The sequence below is a fragment of the Orbicella faveolata genome, unplaced genomic scaffold (genome assembly GCF_042242905.1).
Source record: "Orbicella faveolata isolate gen_17 unplaced genomic scaffold, um_ofav_v1 contig_46, whole genome shotgun sequence".
NCBI classification, from domain to species: domain Eukaryota; kingdom Metazoa; phylum Cnidaria; class Anthozoa; order Scleractinia; family Merulinidae; genus Orbicella; species Orbicella faveolata.
Genome location: NW_028301576.1, coordinates 24,755,577 through 24,775,000, shown reverse-complemented (window position 1 = coordinate 24,775,000; position 19,424 = coordinate 24,755,577). Strand labels below are relative to the sequence as shown.

Genomic DNA, 19,424 nt, shown 5'->3' with positions numbered 1-19,424 from the left:
AATTTGTAAGCTTGTTTTTAAATACTTAGGGGAAAAAAAAATTTGAATTGCATTATCTTTTAGTTTTGTTGTCGTTCACACTACATTTCTTTTGTATTCCATGCAGCTCGACCAGAGTGAAAATTTCTTCACGGATGATATGCAAGGCAACCTACATGTACGTTTGAGTAAATATACACTGCAATATTTTAGTGATGGATGAACAAATTAAGTCCAAGAGACTGTGTAGATCTATTTGTTTGCGAGAAAGATATGCTGTCCAATTGTGTCAAAAAGGCGGACGCATGGTGGCTGGTGATGTAAATTTTTTTTTGCTCCTAGAAATGATAGATTTAAACAAATTGACATCAAAACTTGAATTATGGAGAAGAGAATGCTTGATACTTGTCAACATAAGTATGTTTTGTAATTGTTGCAAAAATCTATTGACAGAGACATATCTGCAATCCTTTTGAATATTGCTGCATTGCTAGTGAGACTAGCACAAACAATTATCCTCCAAGATATATAGGAATAAAATACTGTGATTTTTGTTTCCAAGAAAGAAAATTATCGTTATTTTACTTGCATGCACTTCAATACGTAGTATCCTTATTATTGTATTGCACCAAGCTGGGGGACTTCTTCCCACAGTTGACTAAAGGTGCACTTTTTTTCAGGCTGTAGGTATTATAAGACTTAACAGGACAGAGATTTCAAACATTAATAATTTTGATTATTTATCCCAGAAATAAGATCTAGTCGGCCACATTAGGTTTTTGAAAGGGGTTTCAGGCTAGAAGCTACACGTATATGAAAGGAAAGCCTTTCCTGTTAAAAACACTGTAAAATGGATAGGTCTTTGACCTTAGGCCAGAGCCTCATTGTACAAAACTTTGTTACTTCCCTTCCTCCTCTCCATGGACATAGTTCTATAGAAAAAAAAACCTTATAAATTGTAAATAAAAACATTCCCTTCACTTCAGGTTCATGATTGAAACAAAACTGTCTGAAATCATTCTTATAATATTGAAGGAAATACTTAATATTTTTTCTATAGATTTCCTGTTTACCCGCAAGCTGCAATCAAATTGTTGATGTTTGACTTAGCTTAAAGGAAACAAGATTTTGTCAATATCTATGTCTCACTTAAGTGAAACTGGGCAATATGCTCTTGGCAGTCCTGGAATTCTCAAGTTGATTGTCTAAAATAAATTTCAAAATCATGTATTGTAACTTTTGCATAACAGTAATCATTGTTATACAGCTGTTTCCTAATGTTAACTGAACAAGGACCATAACCAACTTACCTTGACCCGAAATGCACTGCTGACTCATATACATAATTATATTGTCAATTTTTGACTGACTGGTAAATATGGTGAACTGTCATTTAATGATTTCATTTTGAAACAGACTGTTGTTATTCTTTGACACTACATCATGTACAAGTTAATATGCTGACAACGTTCCAATTTCAATCAAAATTAATTATTATCCTTTTTTTTTTTTTTAAATTATAAGCTGTCTGTGTATACAACTTGTTATTTGATTTTTATATTTCTTCTCTATCTCGAGCAGTCTGGCCTCGAGCCATGGCTGGGACCATTGTGTTCTTGAGCAAGACACTTAACTCTCACAGTGCCTCTTTCCACTCAGGTGTATAAGTAAGTACTGGCAAATTTAATATTGTGGAAGTAACCCTGCGATCGGGGAGGTGCGGTGGCCTCATGGTTAGTCCGCTCGTCTCTGGATCGAGCGGTCCGGGTTCGAGCCCTGGGGACAATGTGTTGTGTTCTTGGGCAAGACACTTTACTCTCACAGTGCCTCTCTCCACCCAGGTGTATAAATGGGTACCGGCGAACTTAATGCTGGGGTAACCCTGCGATGGACTAGCATCCCATCCAGGGGGGAGTAGAAATACTCCTAGTCGCTTCATGCTACAGAAACCGGGGTAAGCTCCGACCTGATGGGCCACTTGGCTCGCATGCAGACTTCACCTTACCTTTTACCAACCCTGCGATCGATTAGCATCCCATCCGGGGGTAGTAGAAATACTCCTAGTTGCTTCATGACATAGAAACCGGGATAAGTGCCGACCTAATGGGCCACTTGGCTCCTATGCAGACCTTACTTCCTCTTCGGAGGTGCTGTTTGCCTCTTTGTTAGAACGAATGCTCGTGCGAAACATTTTACATGAAAATGACTTGATTTTCAAGAAAAATGAACGTACAGGTGACATGCATTTTCATACGAAAAGTTTTGCACAAAGACTCGTTTTGCCACAGAGGCAAAAGTCAACTGTTCATCCTTCAGCTGGCTCAGGGAGCCTTTGATTTTATATGTTTGACTTTTTCCAGTGTCATCAAATCTCATGTACTTTGACGCTCGTGAACTCTGACGACGGAGAGAACGAAACAAGAGAAATCCAATAAAATCAGAACCGAGAAGCAACATGGGCAACGAATGAGTACAACTAAGATGAATTGTGACTGGCAAATTTGAAAAATTTGATCTTGATGCGACATCGCGTCAGTGATTCCAATTATCGTTTATGACAATACTATGTCAAATGACACTGTCAACGAGAACAGTGCGAAGGATACCATGCAGATACGACAAATATTCCATTTTTAGTACGGCTTCCCTTTTATGATTTTGATATAGAGTACGGTTTTGTATACATGTACTAGATGGTTGCCGCAATTCAAGATTTGCAATTTCGGAAGTAAAAGAAAACAAGAGCAACAGAAACAACAACAAAGAGTAAAAGGTCAAAGAAAAAGTGTTCAGTGGTCTTTAAGATTGTCATTTCCTGTTGGTTCTTCTTGATCGAGATAGGCCTGGGACAGACAACATGTTTCAGGTGTCAGCTAATTATTGCTAGGATCGTACATATACGTCAGAACAGGTGTCTGCCCTTAGTCTGTTTAAACTTTTTATACGTTGTATCACGGTATATCTGTATACGTTTGTGCTAAGGTTAAAAAAAATGAACATAATTTTGACTCTTGGTCACTAGAAACTGTATGAAGTTGATGGTACATGTAATAATAGAGAAACATCCCCTTTAGATGGAGCGCTTTTTGATAAAGGAGAAGCATTCACTGTCTTGATAGGTGAATGAGTGAAATGAATACGGTGCACCCCTGGTGAAGACACGGTTTTAAAAATCTCCTCAAAGATGAAAACTATGAAATTATATATATATTTTTTTACTTTTTAATCCACGACAATTTGAAGCATATGAGGACAAATACTTAATTAAAACAATGTCGTTAAACACCTATTTAGTGTTCAATCTCAGTTCTGTAAGAGTTAAAATACAGAACAAATTTGACTCCTATTTGGTTGCGATCTTTATGGTAGTCAAGACAAAATCAAGTCGTACCCACGAGTCTAATCCACAGAGGCATTCTTTCTCTCGTATAGGAGCAAGCACCACGAAGAAAACATAGTTCTATTAACTCCACAGTTGAATTTACTCTCAAACAGTATGTTTTTAATTACAAACTTTCTTTACCGCTAGTTTAACAAGCTCAAAAATACCTTAATACGATTTAAAAAGCTCTTAATCTCAACGGCTCATGAATAGAAAATGTTATCCTCAAAGTCCCTTAAAGTTATATTTATTGGAGGTCTCTTGTCAGTATTTGTCTACTTGAAGACAGAGCTGGATCTGAGTGTTTTATTTAGAAAGGATTACCCAGTGTACACGGGGTATACTCAAGACGAGTGTAAAAGCTTGGAAATTAATCCTGGTCACGAGTTAATGGTAAGGTGGTAATTTTGGTCACGTGTCATGAGGGTGGCTCAATGAGCTACTTCGGCCATGAAATGATACAAACTTCCTCTTCTCTTGGGAATGTTAGCTTCCTTCCCTAAAAAGGAATGCGAAATAAAGAGTGCTGGTTAGAGGGTTTTGAGAACATCCATATAAGAGAGAGCACGGATCATTGAAGGTGTCGCTGAAAGTATATCCAATACTTTATTTCTTCAAATTTTGAATATGCAGTTTTGCATATTCATCATCATCAAAGCCACAAGAAAGAAGATGCTCTCAATATTAGCGTTGAGTGCAATGTTATAATCTAAAATCTAAAAGAACTAGTGTTCTACATTCGGTGATTGACTGAAAGACTGAAATAGTAGTGCAACAGAAGCTTTCCCATTGACGTCCGACCTAAAAAGGATTTAAAAAAAAACTACGAGATAGTGACGAAATAAAAATCACACACAGCACCCCGCAGCAACAGGTTGCCTACTATTTAACCACTGTAAAGTGCAAATAGTGCATTTATCCGTGTACAAAAAATAATATTATCTTTTATCCTTACCTGGCTTGAACATGCACCTTAAATCTTGCGCTAGTCAGTTAATACGTAAGGAAGATTGTGTTTTTGATACCAAGGGTAGAAACATGACAACATATTTTCTTATGTTTTATTCCTGAGAATCTGGGCCGGGTTGTTCAAAGCCCGATTAAACTAACCCAGGATTAGCAAGAATTTTGATTTCAATTTTGTAACTTTTCGGTCAAGTTTTCCGCTTATAATGTTTGTCCTTCATTTTTGAGTTTGGCTAAGCTCAAACTACATAAAACCTGAGCAGTAAAATATATTTTTATGCAAGAAAAATTAATGGTTCGGTTAACTTTTAATCCTAGGTTAGTATTAACCGGCTTGCGAACAACCCGGCCCAGGAGATATATTTTAAAACCGTTTCAATATTATCATCATCTTCTCTGTTTGTCAAACTTCTACTGCGGACAGATAATGAATTACTTGTTTCAGGAATAAAAAAAAAAAATTGGGGGGTCATGGACTTCGTTTCAGAGATAAAGTGTGTTGAAAACTAGTCTGATTTTGAGAAATTGGCACGCGTAAATCAGCTTGGTCTCCAGGGTTTTTAGCTCAAAATCAAAGATAAATCAACGAAGACAAACTATCCTAGCAATAGTTTGTGTAAGTGAGTCCGTCGCTTTAATAATTCCAAATGCTGCCAAAGTTTTCACAAAACGTAATCCTTCAAGAGGCATTTGAAACCGCCGTACAGATAAACGAATAGCTAAAACGAACGGAATTCGATGGTGCATTTTGCAAAATAAAATCAAACTTCTAATCGATAGATCTCTTTCATTTTTTCGCTAAACGTAGAAAATCAGTAGAGAAAGTGATCCATCAAAAGAAAAATAGGGCTCACCGAACGTCCAAGATCGTTTAATCCAGGCGAAGCTATAGCAATAGCCATCTGCCCTATCATTGTTCATTTTATTACTTCGCGCGCGCTCGATACATGACGTGGCGAGTGAATTTGCGTGCGCAGTAAGGATGCGCAGAAACAATTAGCGTGAACGTCATTAAACGGCTTGTTTACTGCTTATTTACTGTCAAGATAAAACTCCGATGTGCATGATATGTTGTTATGAACGTGTACAGGCCCATGGACGCCTTATGCAAAATGGTGTTATTATTGTTGTTGCTCAAAGTTTACTTTACATGTAGCATAGTTGTCGACCGTCAATGTTCCCACAACTCACTGGTTTCTCTTGGGGTCAGTCATTAAGTGCTTATTGACCAATGTCAAAACAGATGTAATGAATAGTATGGCTTGAATTTGATAAAGCAGTGGAAGAATATTCACAAAGACAAAGAACTTAGGAGGCAATCGACTGGAAAGTCATGTCTAAACATAACAGTGACCAGAAGTCGTCTCAACGCGGTGTGAAGAAAATTATACAACTAACGAAAATAAACAAATAATATTTACTTTCCATCAGAGTACCGTTTTCGACAAATGACTTACGTTTTCTGCGAAAGTATTAATATTAGCAATAATAATAAGTAGTAACAAAATTATCAGAATTCATTGGAAATAAACTTATCGGCTCTTCATATCACAGACATTTTTAATTTACATTGCGTATATCAACCAAGGCAAAGAAGGTAAACTTTTAATCGCCCTCGTCTCTCCTGTCAGTAATGTAATGTAATGTAATGTAATGTAATGTAATGTAATGTAATGTAATGTAATGTAATGTAATGTAATGTAATGTAGTGTAGTGTAGTGTAGTGTAGTGTAGTGTAGTGTAATGTAATGTAATAGACCAATTTCGATATATTAAAATTCAGCCTAAAACAATAGACCTCAGAACGAGGCTCTGGGTAATAAACCCCACAAACTCTGTAGCTATTCCTCAGATCCTCGTACTGAGGTCCATTGTTTTAAGTTGAATTTTAATATATTGAAATTGGTCAATTGCCAAACATCCCAATGTTTGCCAAATGTTTGCTCTGATTGATGTGTTCTGCACCGAACCGAATATTGTGACACTATTTTGTTGATGTTTTTCATGTGCTGTTTATAGGTAGTAGTCAGAAAAACATAAATCCTCCCTAAATGCCTGCCCATGGCAAATAGTTGTATAACTAGTTGTGCATTATTTGACAACTAATCCACGTGATTCATGGCTTAAATATAATCATTCCGTTTGTGCTTTGCTTGGCATATTTTATCCTGCAGCTCATTTACTTTACTTTGTAGCTGGTTAAATCTAGTTTTAATCACGTGATAAGCAGCTGGCATTGAAGCAACATTATTAAGCTGGCTTGTATTATAAACTGGACCCAGACCCACAGAAATGACCGTCACTCCAGCTTTGTGTAATGCCTGAGCAGAGGGTTGAACTTTGTCCCTTGAAGTGCCTTCTGTCAGCACAACGAGAACTTTGGGAACATTAATCCGACTCCTTTTATCAAACAGCTTCTCATTGGCTAAGGCTAATGCTTTTCCCGTCATTGTAAAGGTCCCTGGATAAGAAATATTCTCAATAGCGAGGGCTAAGTCCTTAGGCGAGGTATATTTGTTGAAAGGGATGGCTATTATAGGTTCAGTCCCGTAAGTTATCGCCCCAACACGAGTTTCCTCAGGAGAGATGTGGAATCCCAAAGAAACATTTTTGACAAAATCCAGCATTTTCTTGAAGTTTCCTTTTCCAAGAACCTCAATACTTCTTGCGCCATCGATAACAAATCCGAGGTCAGAAGGGCACTTTCTCTGGGTCTGCAATCGAGCTGCAACTGAACATACCGAATGGATTTTATTAGTTCGATGATTAGACAACCCCCGGCAGGCAAATTTTGCATTAGCGATAAGGTGGTTATGCGGATGAAGGTATCTGTAGAGTTGAGTCGAAGATGCGCTAACAGTCGGTATTCCGTCTGCTTGATGTGTTAGATGACACGAAGTGAAGCGAGGTGAAGTTAAGTATTTCTGACTGTATTCCTGGTGATTTGTTAAAGTGATCGAGAGTGATGATATTGTGCTCTGTTTGGATGTGTTACAAGAGGCAAGGTGAGGTGAGATGAAGGATTTCTGTCAGTCTTTTGTCGTGAATTGTGAAATGTAGCACTCTATTCTGTCTGGATGGGTTAGATGAGGCGAAGCGGAGATAGTATGTAAGGATCTCTGACAGCCTTCGTGGTTTGGCGAAACGCAATGACAGTAGGTAAATATGCGGTGATGAATTTTGATAACTTGCTGTTGTTTCAGTCAGTCTCTTTTAAAATTTTAATGTAAATTTTGTCCCTTGATATAAGCTTTCAAGCCCACAATTGAGGCTTGAAGCAATCTAAACATAGCTCCTGGTTTTGGGCAAAGCAGCTATTAAATTCACAGTCAGCTGATATTGCTTTGTTTTTAACAGTTGACATAACATTTCAAGCTAGTTTAATATCTGGCGTTTTTTAAACTGAAGTCATTCATTCTACATTGAATTCACAAAACACACAAATTAAGTTCTTTCTAGGCGTTTATCCTCTCTAGGTAGGACTTGCTTCCTTGGTCTTCAACCAACAAATCGGGTTTGACCCTTACGTTGGGGATACACTCGAATCTCTAATCTTCTTTCAGGGAAGCTGTGTGCAGGATGATCAAAATGAGAAGCGAAAAACCGCTCAAACAAACATAAGCCTAAGGAGCACAGCGCATAGAGCGGTTTTCAATTGAATGTCGTAAAACCAAAAGTAAACCAATTACTCACCAATTAGACTACTCAGCCAATCTCAAACCACAGTAAAACCGCTACTGAAACCGGCAAAGTAACTGCCAGATTACTTTCGACACTCAATTGAAAACCGCTCTAAAAATTAAAGAGTTATAAGTTTTGTTATTCATTGAGCAGCTCACCTGACCGATTCGCCGACTGGCATATTCCCTTTTGAATTCTCTCCATCAGTGTGTCTGCGTCATTGAACGGGGCCAAGAAGACATGGTCTTTAGCTGGTTCAGACGCAATAACGTCGAGCTGTGTTTTGTTGACATCTCGTCCCACTCCTAGGCAGAACACCTCAATACCTCGCCTTTTTAGTTCTATCGCAGGCCGACTAACATCATCAGTCGAACTACCATCAGTCACTAGTAGCAGCACATTGTGTTTAGACGTGGGGATTGGACTAAACAAGTGCTCTTGAGCCAAGGTGAGTGCTTTCCCTATTTTTATCTCGAAGCTTGGATTACTGGCATTGTCAATAGCTTGATCCATGCTTTTTTGGTCAAGAAATCTGTTAAAGTGGACTACAGACGGCTGTGGGGACCCTCCGTAGACTACCATACCAATACTGTTACCTTCAGGAGACACGGGGAATAAGTGGGACACATGCTTTGCCAAGTCCATCATCTTTGTTGCCTGTTGCTTACCACTACCTTCAGAAGGCGAAGAACTATCGAGAACCACTCCAAGGTGAACCTTTCCGCATTCTAAAAGTATTGCAAGTATTACTGTTGAACTGTCATGATCAAACAACTAGTATATCTAGCAAGCACCTGTTCCTCCCAAATGACAGCACACTAATACTGTGGTCAACTGGGCCTAAAAATGTTTGGTGTAGTCATAAATGAGACATGTTATACCGCGATAAGTGCTCACATCGATCACGTGGTGTATTTCCCTAGTCATGATCGAAACATGCTCAATCTGACCATTACTGAAACTCCTTCACGGGAACCCCTAACTCTGGGTTTCAATCTTGATTAGAAGAAAGATTCAACAGATTACGGTCTACAGCAAGGGAGAAGCATCGTTCCCGAAGGTCTTGTTACGGGAGATTAAATCACAGAGTAAAGGTAAAATCAAATTCAAGCTCCTGTTTTGATTTAGGGTGTAATTATAACATTCAATACGAGTGCCGATGAGCCGGATAGATTATGTAGCCATTTTTAGCTCGCGTTTGGAAATAAATAATGCAATTAAAGTCATATTTAGGAGAAACTTGTTTCTCATAAACATGTTTATTTTAAACATGTTTCGGCGAAATTGTATATGGTTACGTCAATTTGATTTGGGGTCTAAGAGTACAGTTCTGCCCGTGTTGTTATAAATGTACGTCAGTTCTTTGAATACTTGTCACCCCTTACAGCTTGAAAGTTTACTGCCAACCTAGTAAATCGTGTATAAGATTATGTTAAAGTAAAAGTCTGAAAAAAAAAGTTATCTTAATGTCACTTTTGGATTAAAAGGTTATTAGAATTAAATGAAGCTCGAAGAACCCAATAATCGTAGATTAAATGCAAATTCGAAAAGTTACTAGTTATTTATGGTGAGAAATATGCTCACCTTGTCTGTCTATTTCTTGTACTTTATTGTCATAGTTTTCCGCTGCTTTTCCAACTGCTATGACCTTTGTTGGCACTCTATAGTCAGACGGTAATTCACCCTGCCCTTTGGAGTAGCCTTCAGGGTAATTTGGCTGCCTGAAAGGTCCAAAGTTATTTTCACTCGGTGAGGGTGTGAATGCCGGATGTCCTTGAGATCCGGAGCCCTGAACTTTCTCGTGGCTCAACGTTGCTGGCCGCCGAGTTCCTTGTAAAGTATCGTCTACTTTAGAGAATTGTTTATTTGCATGTTTGTTAGAGTAGTCTTGGCTTTCTGATTTTTCACCGGACTCATCTACGTTATCAGCACCAGTACTGATATGGGGTTTATAATGTTCTGGGAAACCAGCAGCAAAGCGATGAACCTCGGAAATCTGTATATGTTCTTGGTTGCTAGGGAACGTGTCATTCTTTTGATTTAAGTTCTGTTCTCCGTTATCAAATTTGCGACCCCCTTCGGAATCTTTTGAATAGTCGTCTGTACCTATCTCGTTTTCCTCGTCTTCACGACTTTGGTCATTTTCCTTACTTTCTTGATGTTCTACAGAAAGTCTGAATTCCTGCCCTTGGGTATCTCCATGATTCATTTCCCCCGCAGATGTGCCATAATTCTGGCTTTGTTGCTCGTTTCTAGAATCCTTCTCGGAGAGGTGATATCCATAAGAAACGAGCGATGCAGGCTTTTCTGAGGCACCATTAGCTTGGCCACCCTGTTCCCTCAATAAAAGACGCCCATCATTGTCTGGTCTTGAGGATTCTGTCGGCTGAGATTCTTCAGTGTCATTGCCTTGAGGGTAACTAGCTTGAGATTCAAACTGGTGGCTTTGCTTTTCGTTTTGGGAGTAAGGCATCCTGACATTCTCCGACTGCTCGTTACTTTGTGAATACGATAAATCGTTTTCTTGTTGCGGGTTTGAATCTGTAGACGCGGCTTCGTTTTCAGAGGACGCCGTACTGTAATCTGAGGAAGGACCAATTTGACCGTTGTATGTCTCACATGTACATGGCACCTGTCTGTCTCGCACGATCCCCATGACATCTATGAAGCAAACAAATAAAGTAATGTTTCTTCAAGTGCAATTACCTAAGTTTAACGTGAAAGGATATAATTGTAACGTAATTTCGTTATCACAAGCCCGTGGTACGAACGAGGTAAATCTAATAGATAAATAAGGTGACACTGAAACAGCCAAGAATATACCAGGTAAGTGGAGCAGCTTATCATCGTTTTCTAGATTCATAAAAAAGCGAGTGTAAGACGAAAAATAATTATAATATAAAATTTGTAAATATTAAAACGTTAATCACGTTTTGGAACAAAAAGAGTACAATTTCATTTATAAAAGAGAGTTAAAGAGCCTGAGAAAAACGCAAATATTTTCCAAAAAAGGTTTTAAAACTGCAGTCAGGGATGGACATCAGTAATATAAATTCGAATTTGTCTTGTAAAAAACAAGGTTAGCTGTACCGGAGCGTAAGTCAAACAAGCAGCTATCAAGAGGATGATGTTGAGGTATTGGTTAAACAACCGTGGCGATTTTGGGAATCCAATTCAACAGAGATCAATTTCGAGGTTTCCTTGAAACATGTACATAAAACTTTCCCGGAAAGAAAGACAAGGATGTAAAGACAATGAGAAAGCCAGAAATAGAAAAGGGAGAAGTACAGAGAAATATATGAAAAATAGAGACAACCTTGGAACAAAGCTTGTTTTGGAACTTTTTTGCAAGATGTAACTGAACTACTTGGTCATGGGCGCCAACATGCTCTGATGGTTCACGATATAGTAGGTAAAGTACAAATTGACACAATTAAACCGGCGTTTTCTTCCCCACCATGACTACCTGTCTTCTAAGGCTTCCTACCTCTACAAACTCCTTGAATGATTTCATCCATAGCGTTTGGCAATGTGTCTAAGAATGCGGTAAACACGTGCTCGGACTTGGGCTCCGAAGCAACATTGATCAGCTCCCTGACATTGGCTTGCTTTCCTAAGCCGATAGCTGTAACCTTAACCCCAGAATCTCGCAGCTCCTCTCCAGGTGTTACCACGTCATCAGCTGATTCTCCACTGGAGAACAATATAAGGGCCCTTGGGGCATCTTGACGACCGGAAACAGCAAACAGAGATGCCTTCATTTGCAGAAGAGCATTTCCTGTGTAGGCCTTACCTCCAATATAGGGAGCAATATTTACAGCATCATCAAGCTGTTTGAAGTCGCTAAGGCCCTTGAGATCAAGAGCTGTCTTGACACTATCACCATAAGCCATAAGTCCAACATGAATGTTGCTTTTGTCAAAACCACGCGAAAATATTTTGATAAATTCAAGGACACGGGCATAATATGGCTGAGGAATGTTAGCTGAGCCGTCAACAAGAAAGGCGACGTCTGCTTTGGCCGAACATTCTGTAGATAAATTAAGATTGAGAAAAGTAATCAAATAGATTTATCAGCTATTCTGTATGTCTCGATCGAGACGGGTTAATCTTTGAAGTGTAAACGCTATAAATATTATTACATAATTCTCTCTAATCAATACGAAAGAGAAATCACATTTATCATTAAACACATTCGATATACCATTGAAAAAGAAAAACCTTCTAAAGGACGGTAGAAATCCTCTGGGGAAAGTGGAATAAATTGTTGTGATAGCACGATTGCATGGTATGACTCATACCATCCAATCGTGCTCTTTCATACCTTTTTGAAAAAAGTATGAAATATACCCTTGAGCATTAAGAACCAGTCAGAAGTAGATTTGAGAAACGAAATTGGGCTCCTACCGTACCTTTCTTTGGACATAAGCAGTCTTCAGTTGGCTCTGTATTATAGTAGTCAGATGTAAGATGAGCTTCACCATTATCCCTATCCCGAGAACGTCTGTTGCTTCCTAAACTTGAATTCGATTCTTGTTTCACCTCATCCTGAGTGTGTTCGATTTTTTCTTCGCTGCCCACCCTAATGGATCCTCCTGTATAAGCTTGTGTCATGCTCGTGTCATCATACTCAGCTCCCATGTTTCCATAAGACCCTGCTTGGCCGTCAGAGTTAACTTGTTGTAAAATATTTTGATCGTCATTATGAGCGAGGTCACTTATTCCTTGCATGGCCTCATTATCGTACACAGGTCTTGACTGTTGACTTGCATCCGGCATGGGTTGAGTTTCCTCACTGGGACTTTCCAGAACGTCCCCGTTTCCTGGACCATAATCGTCTCCGGCAGCACCATTAGGTTGATTTTGCATTTCAGTTTCTTCTCCAGGGCCTTGGAACTCTTCCCCATTGGCTTGTCCAAACTCTGTCCCGCTTAAAGTACCCGCTTTGGTTAGGTCCACCATGGGCACTGGCTCACCTTCTTCCAGTGGCTGCCCTTGGTCAGATTCCGATTTTTCATTAGTATTACCTTCCGTTGTTTGATGCAATTTATTTCCCTCAGCCGTGGGAGTAAGCTTACTCAACGCGTGTTCCAGTTGAGGGTATTTCTGTTGTAGTGTGGGTCCACCATCATCCTCCTTTTTTGGGTTAGTTTTCACTTGTTGCGAATTCATTTCAATCGTTGGCTTTTCTTTGCTCATTGATAGAGCACTTCCTTTCATGGAGGAAAGACTGTTGGAATTATCAACTTGTTCTCCATGCTGAGATATTGGGCCATGTAGCTTATTCGATATCTGCGAAGCCTCTCCAGGTTTCGTTCCCTGTTCTTGACTTTGTTTGTCAGATAACTTCGTTTGAGCCACCCCTTCGACCTCTTTCATAGCCTTCACCTTGGAATTTGGTACCATTGGGTTTTGCTGCAAAGCTGTAACCAACGGTTCCTTCATTTCTTGGCCCTTTGAATAATCCGCTTTGCCGGAAGGTGTCGCAGTCTGTTCGTCTTTTGGTGAACTTTGTAATGAGCTTGACGAACCTTCAGCTCTTGCAGCTGACACGTGGCTTGAATCAGTAACATCATTTTCTAAATGTTCTTTATACGTTGCTGGTGATTTGTTATGGTCTTCATCCTCTCGGTGATTCCCCATTTTCCCGTAGTCGCTAAAATGTGTAGGTGCATTCTTCGCATTGAGTTTTGCTTCTATTCCCTTGTTATTGCCCAAAATATTATCTGAATAATGCTGAGAAAATTGGTAATCTTGATTGTCATCCCCTGCTTCATTTTGTTTCATAATGTCAGGCTTCATTGCGTTTAATGGCGTGCCAATTAAGGTGATATATTTGGAGTTCTGTCCCTTTTCTGTTGCAGTCATTTTATTTGAATTAATATGATTAGTTTCACCCTTAGTAGGTGATACCATCAATCTTTCATCCGATCTGCCGTCACTTTGTTTTAAAGCTTCACCCAGTTTCTTATATTCTCCGCTAACAGAGTTATCGTTGTTTGAGAGCTCCTTTGTTTTGTGAGGCTGGAAGGATCCTTCAACCAGTCCCATCTGTTTTCCTGGAGGACTACCTACAGAAGCTGAGGAAGGGGAGTAGATGCTGCTGACATCTTTCCACGATGCAGCGCCTTGAACGGCAGGCTTCGAGCTCTCGCTCAAAACCTCCGGGTTTCCTTTCGGGTCCGTTAAAGGTAACGGTTTTCTAGAAAGTGGTGTCGGCTGTTTGAAGGCGTTACCTGCAACTGCAGTGTTCGTGCTGGGGATTCCAGGAGAGTTAGTCGTATCTTTGCTTTTGGAATTCTCTGAACCATGTGTAGGGTAGGGTACTAATTTTTGAAACGCCGCAACCTGTTTGAAATTTTTGATGTCTTCACGAGACATTGGAATGTATTTTCCTTCCACTTTGTTAGCATTACCATTGTCGTTGAAGCTGTTCTGTTGCATCGCACCATGGAGATTCTTGGTATATTGTACATCTGTGGCATATTTGTCTTGGTTACCGTGAAAAGTTTGTCCACCTTGTTTTGGTGGGAGTGGGCTATTACCAGCGCCTTCAAGTTGTCGTACCTGACCTCCATTCGAAAATCGTGCACTGTGCGATTCTGGGGTCCCAACTGCAAATTTGCCTGGCAAAAAATGACAAAAGAGCTAGTTTACAGAAGCAACCTGATCATGAAAATCAACTCTGTGTATTGCTATTATGTGGTAGAAGGGGATACGCGATGAGCTCTAATGAAACATCCTCAATCGCTTTAATTCAGACATCTTTTAAAAAAAATTTCCATTTAACGAAATATTTGGGCTGGAATTTTCTGTTTGTAAGAGCTTGTTCAAAAAGAGTTCACTCTCCTTTTGCTTCCGTTCCCTCATTGGTCCTGTTCCCCAATAGAATCTACGGTGTCCTTCGATACTCTTTGTAATCCTGGCAGTCTTCAAAATTCCTGGGAGTCAAAATCCCAGTTCTTTCTTGTAATTGATATAGGGCGTGCTTAAAACAAACTCGACAGTGGTTAGCTGTCAATAACTGTAATGGTTAACCCCGGAGGAATACTCCCTTATATGGGTTATATAGGTATGTGCGGCCCCAAAGGGTAAGGTTTTTCAGTCGTTTTGGTCATGAATAGGGTATCGACTTTGGTCATTTTGGTCTCAAATAGGGTATGGTTTTTTCACGGTAGTCTTGAATTGGGTATGTTTTTTTAGAAGAAGCTACTTTTTCATCATTATCGACTAGACAATCATCAAAAGTCCTTCATAAATTATGTTTAGGGCAACTGTGCTAGCCGCAACGGTCATAAATAGGGTGCTGCATTTTTGGTCACGTCATAAATAGGGTTGGGGAAAATTGCAGTTTTTGGTCATAAATAGGGTAAGGGTTTTGGGAAACGGGCCGCACACCCGCACCCAATTTTTCCGTGAGTACCCCCGGGGTGGTTAACCCTTACAAATACCCATATCCCACATTCACTATTAACCGTAGTGCCATTTCGCCATTTCGCTATTCCGTTTTCAAAAACGCGCGTTGACATATATTTAATCATCAATACTGAGTTGTCGACTGGATATGCACAAGATATTTTTGTCCCTTTTCTATAATGGACTCGGAGAAACGACGAGTATGTTATCTCAGGCGGCTCTTCATTTCCTGTCGTTCGCGTCTATTGACCATGTTCAACACGTAACATACTGCTTGCAATTACTTCAAATTGTCGTTCATACTTTAGTAATTTGCAATTCTGCTTCTATATAACTGATTATGCTGGTTCTTACCACTACATAATTTGACGTTGCAATCTTGACTCTCTACACTGGGGCCCAGGCTTCTACAATCTCTTCCACCATTGGAAGGAAGTGGATTTGAACATTTTCGCATTCGCCTTCTAACACCTCCACTGCATGTTTTACTGCATTGAGTCCATGGAGACCACTCACTGTAATCACCGTTTATAGTTTTTTCCGGTTCCACAAAACTGTAAATATAAAGTGAGTTTGAGATTTTAACATAATGTGCTTATCTCTATATATAGTTCTCAGGAGTAATCAACACTAATGGCGTTTAGGTAAATATTGGAACTCAAAGAAAGGTAGATTATCGCAGGTTTAAAATCACACTGTCTGACGTTACCAGCATTGATTAAAAACCATGCAACAAATGTCCTAAAATATAGGTTGTTTATGAAAATATGTGTTGCTTAATATTCAGTATTTTGTTCAAGCATGAAAGAGTTGTCTCGCAGGACGTTTTACCGATATACTTGTATACTCCAGGGACCACCTTTACCGTCACCTGACAAAAATAAAAGAGAGAAGTAAGGTAGAAAGAGTTCCTTCACATAGTTATAAAACAGAAAAACTGAAAACATAAGCGCACATATGATTGCTTTCGACAGCCAATTGAAAACTTCTAGTAGTTATTAGTAAGGGAAGCGGTGATTGGGGATAGAGCTGTCATGAAAATGTCGTAGTTTCGTGCCTCGCACCCAGAGTTACTCGTGATTTAAGATGTGTCAGTTCTTGTTCCATTTTGTTTCCGCCCATTACAGGAAATATAAACAACTATACGATTCTATCTGGATAGAAATGCACCTTAGGTATTATATATGGTCCTTTTTACCATGGTGCCACCCTTAGCAACTGTTACTTTGTTATTTATTTCGTTGCACATACCTTTACAGTCCTTGGAAGGTCCATACTTGCGATAGCGTTTCTCTCCATCAGCACTGGCAAAACACTGGCCTCCATTTTCGATGCCAAATACCTTGAGTCCCTTATCCCCTGCTGCTCGTGCGCACTTAAAAAGAGCGTGACTCCTTCCTTTATAATTAGGATCCATCAACAAGTAGTGATCTCCTTCTAAGGATGGAAGGCCTCGTGCCCATGCATCTCGCCAACAACCCAGGCTTTCAAACCCTGTGGAGGGAGGTTTTTTATAAATCCTTAAGTATTATTTCTTAGAGGTTCTAGATTATAGATGAAAGCAGTTACGAGGTTACAATGACGTTACTTTGCTCAGCCCTCAAATGGTTGAAAAAAGGTTAAGTAACCTGTCTACCCAATCAGAGAAAACGTGTAATTAGCAATCTAATCAACCGAACCGAGAGTTATAAGTCTCAGAGGCGTGTTCGCACGCTTTAAGATAGTTTGCATGGTTTTTCGTTCAGTTCTGACTGTTTTATTGGGTAAGTTAAGTTTATTGTAGCCAAGAACTTGATTGATTATTCTTTATATCGAGGGACCGTAAAAATATGTACTCTAAAATCAATCCAGTTCTGCGTGTAATATGGTTTCCATTATTAGCGAGCGGTCATTTGTTGTCTAGGATGCAGCTCACAGCATTCATGTTAACGAATTTGTATCTTCTACGTCTTGTGTGAGGAGGTGCTCAATTAGCCGTGTTGTCTTACCTAGATTCATTTATGTACCAGCTGAATTAGGTATTGTATAATACAAATTGTAATAGTAGAGATAACATTTAGGTTCACCTACTTTGGCCATTGACTTCAAGTTCTCCCGTTATTTGCTGTCTTTTTTCCAATTTTGCAAACTCTTTATCTTCTTCAGTTGTCGCTTGCCCTTAAAAGTAAAATTGCACGTAATAAGATTGAAGTAGCTTGAACGGAATTTATCGAACTGATAACGTATTATAGTCCATGAGCCAAGGCCAAAAAAATACATTGAATACATTGGACTAATAGACCATAGCAACAGAAAAACGTTGCGAGAGATACCGAACGAACCTGGAATATTGCAAACGCAACAGACCTGCACTCGCCCTTTCTCTACAATACTCTTTTTCGCAGTTTATATTTAAATTCGCTCTTTTTACGCCATTTTAGCAACAGCAGACCATTTCACTTAAAGTTAGTTCAGTAAAATAGCAAAACAAACAATGCTCATTACGAAAATGTGACTGACAATCTACAGTTTAAATGCATTTCAAAAGGATTTCTTTCTGTAGACCAAGGTACAGCCACCAAAATATACCAGCATGAAGCGGATTCTACTGTGAAATGAACTCCCACTAAAATATAGAGATATAGTAAAATATGTCGGCCATTATTAAATCTTCGATTCTGATTCCATCTTTCCCACTTTGAGCACTTCATAAAGGTAGTTGACCTAAACACAAGAAATTACTTCTTTAATAAACGCATTTCAGTAGGACATATTTCATTTTCACATCTACTGCCTAATTACCTTTGTCGATTTTGTTGATGTACCTGCCATCCACTTTGTTCCATATCACATTTGCCAAGAGAAAAACAATGACCCACATGTTGAACTGTGTTTGCCCCAACAAACTTTGATATTTCTCTTCTTACGGCTTGGAACGGTCCAGGCAAATCTCGGTTCACTAACATTTGCCCCAGAAAAAACAAAAACACAAACATCAGTAGCTGAGGAAGGATATTGAAGGAAAACTTAGTCTACCACCTAAAAACGAATGATGTAACTCGTACCACTTTAGACCAAGAGAGATCTGGCTGGTTCCGGTAAAACAAAACAATGAAAACAAAAACGTCTGTAACTGTTTTGTTTTCGAAGGGACCGGCTCAAGAAATGTGAATATCGTTACCTTAAATGGCAAAGGGAGGCATTCTGATATTTGTCAATGTCCGTAAATCGCTTTTTAGCACGACTTAACCAAGAGGAAATTCATAAATTTCAGAGTCCTTGATGACAAATGATCAAGAACAAATTTGTCTCGTGAATTTTTCATAAAGAAATTCTTAAAAATTAATAGCTCGTAACCTAACAACCGTAAAAGGAGACCATAAACTCTATTTCCCCTCTTAAAAATTTACGAAAGGCAAATACGCCGGGATAAACAAAGAAACGGCTTCTTAGCCGGGCAGAAAATCATTGTCAAAGGACCAGAAGGCGACATTAGAAAATCTATGTTGTGAAGAAAACTGGGTAACTTTTTCTTTTAGGACAAAGGAGTGATTTACTCAACTACACCATTTCTGGTTTTCGTGCAAAGTTCAACTCCTTAATTTCGAACTAACTTTTTTGTGCCATATCAATAGATTGTCCTGTACGCAGGCACTGAGAGTAAAGATTGTCGTGAACATTAAGGGAAGATCACATCAATGATTTTTGATCATTTCTTAACTAACTTTGTGAGTGTTGCATAGCAAAGTACTGGTAGAGAAAAATACGTTAAAGACGCGGTAGATTGGCAATAGCTGGTGATACGGGTAACAGCAGTTCCGAATTGTTGAGCCCAATGAGAAACGGTGACCCGTAACATCTCAGTCCATAGACACGTGACTTTTAGCTGTTAAACAAACTTATCTTCTTGTTTTGTAACAGAATCAAACCGCCAAAATCGACCCGCTAAAAGAATAAAAGTTTTTAACCCCGAACCAGTTTTACGTTTGCAGTTTGTTCGTTATGTTTCGTTTGTATAGTA

The 19,424-nt window shown here is 39.2% G+C and overlaps 1 protein-coding gene across 2 annotated transcripts; it reads right to left on the bottom strand.

Annotated features, from left to right (window-relative positions):
- Window positions 1-3,437: 3,437 nt before the first annotated feature.
- On the bottom strand, window positions 3,438-18,726 carry LOC110058046 (uncharacterized). Of its 2 annotated transcripts, none has more exons than XM_089277850.1 (11): window positions 18,585-18,726; window positions 18,206-18,362; window positions 17,495-17,581; window positions 16,676-16,918; window positions 16,256-16,295; window positions 15,779-15,978; window positions 12,421-14,634; window positions 11,496-12,038; window positions 9,593-10,669; window positions 8,167-8,736; window positions 3,438-3,860 (listed from the first exon to the last, which is right to left on the bottom strand). In XM_089277850.1, the coding sequence occupies exons 2-11, from the start codon at window positions 18,282-18,284 to the stop codon at window positions 3,793-3,795; spliced, it is 5,121 nt and encodes a 1,706-aa protein (XP_089133976.1). In that variant the 5' UTR covers window positions 18,285-18,362; window positions 18,585-18,726; the 3' UTR covers window positions 3,438-3,792. The 2 variants fall into 2 exon arrangements, with proteins under 2 accessions (XP_089133976.1, XP_089133975.1); XM_089277849.1 differs by lacking the exon at window positions 3,438-3,860 and adding an exon at window positions 5,431-7,058.
- Window positions 18,727-19,424: the final 698 nt, after the last annotated feature.

Excerpts from the sequence above, each read along its gene's own strand:
- LOC110058046 (XM_089277849.1), bottom strand. The coding sequence starts at position 18,284 with ATGTGGGTCATTGTTTTTCTCTTGGCAAATGTGATATGGAACAAAGTG. Across the intron at positions 15,979-16,255 it reads TGGAGTATACAAGTATATCG|TTTTGTGGAACCGGAAAAAA; the intron begins GTAAAACGTCCT and ends TTATATTTACAG. Across the intron at positions 14,635-15,778 it reads CAACGTCAAATTATGTAGTG|GCAAATTTGCAGTTGGGACC; the intron begins GTAAGAACCAGC and ends ATTTTTTGCCAG.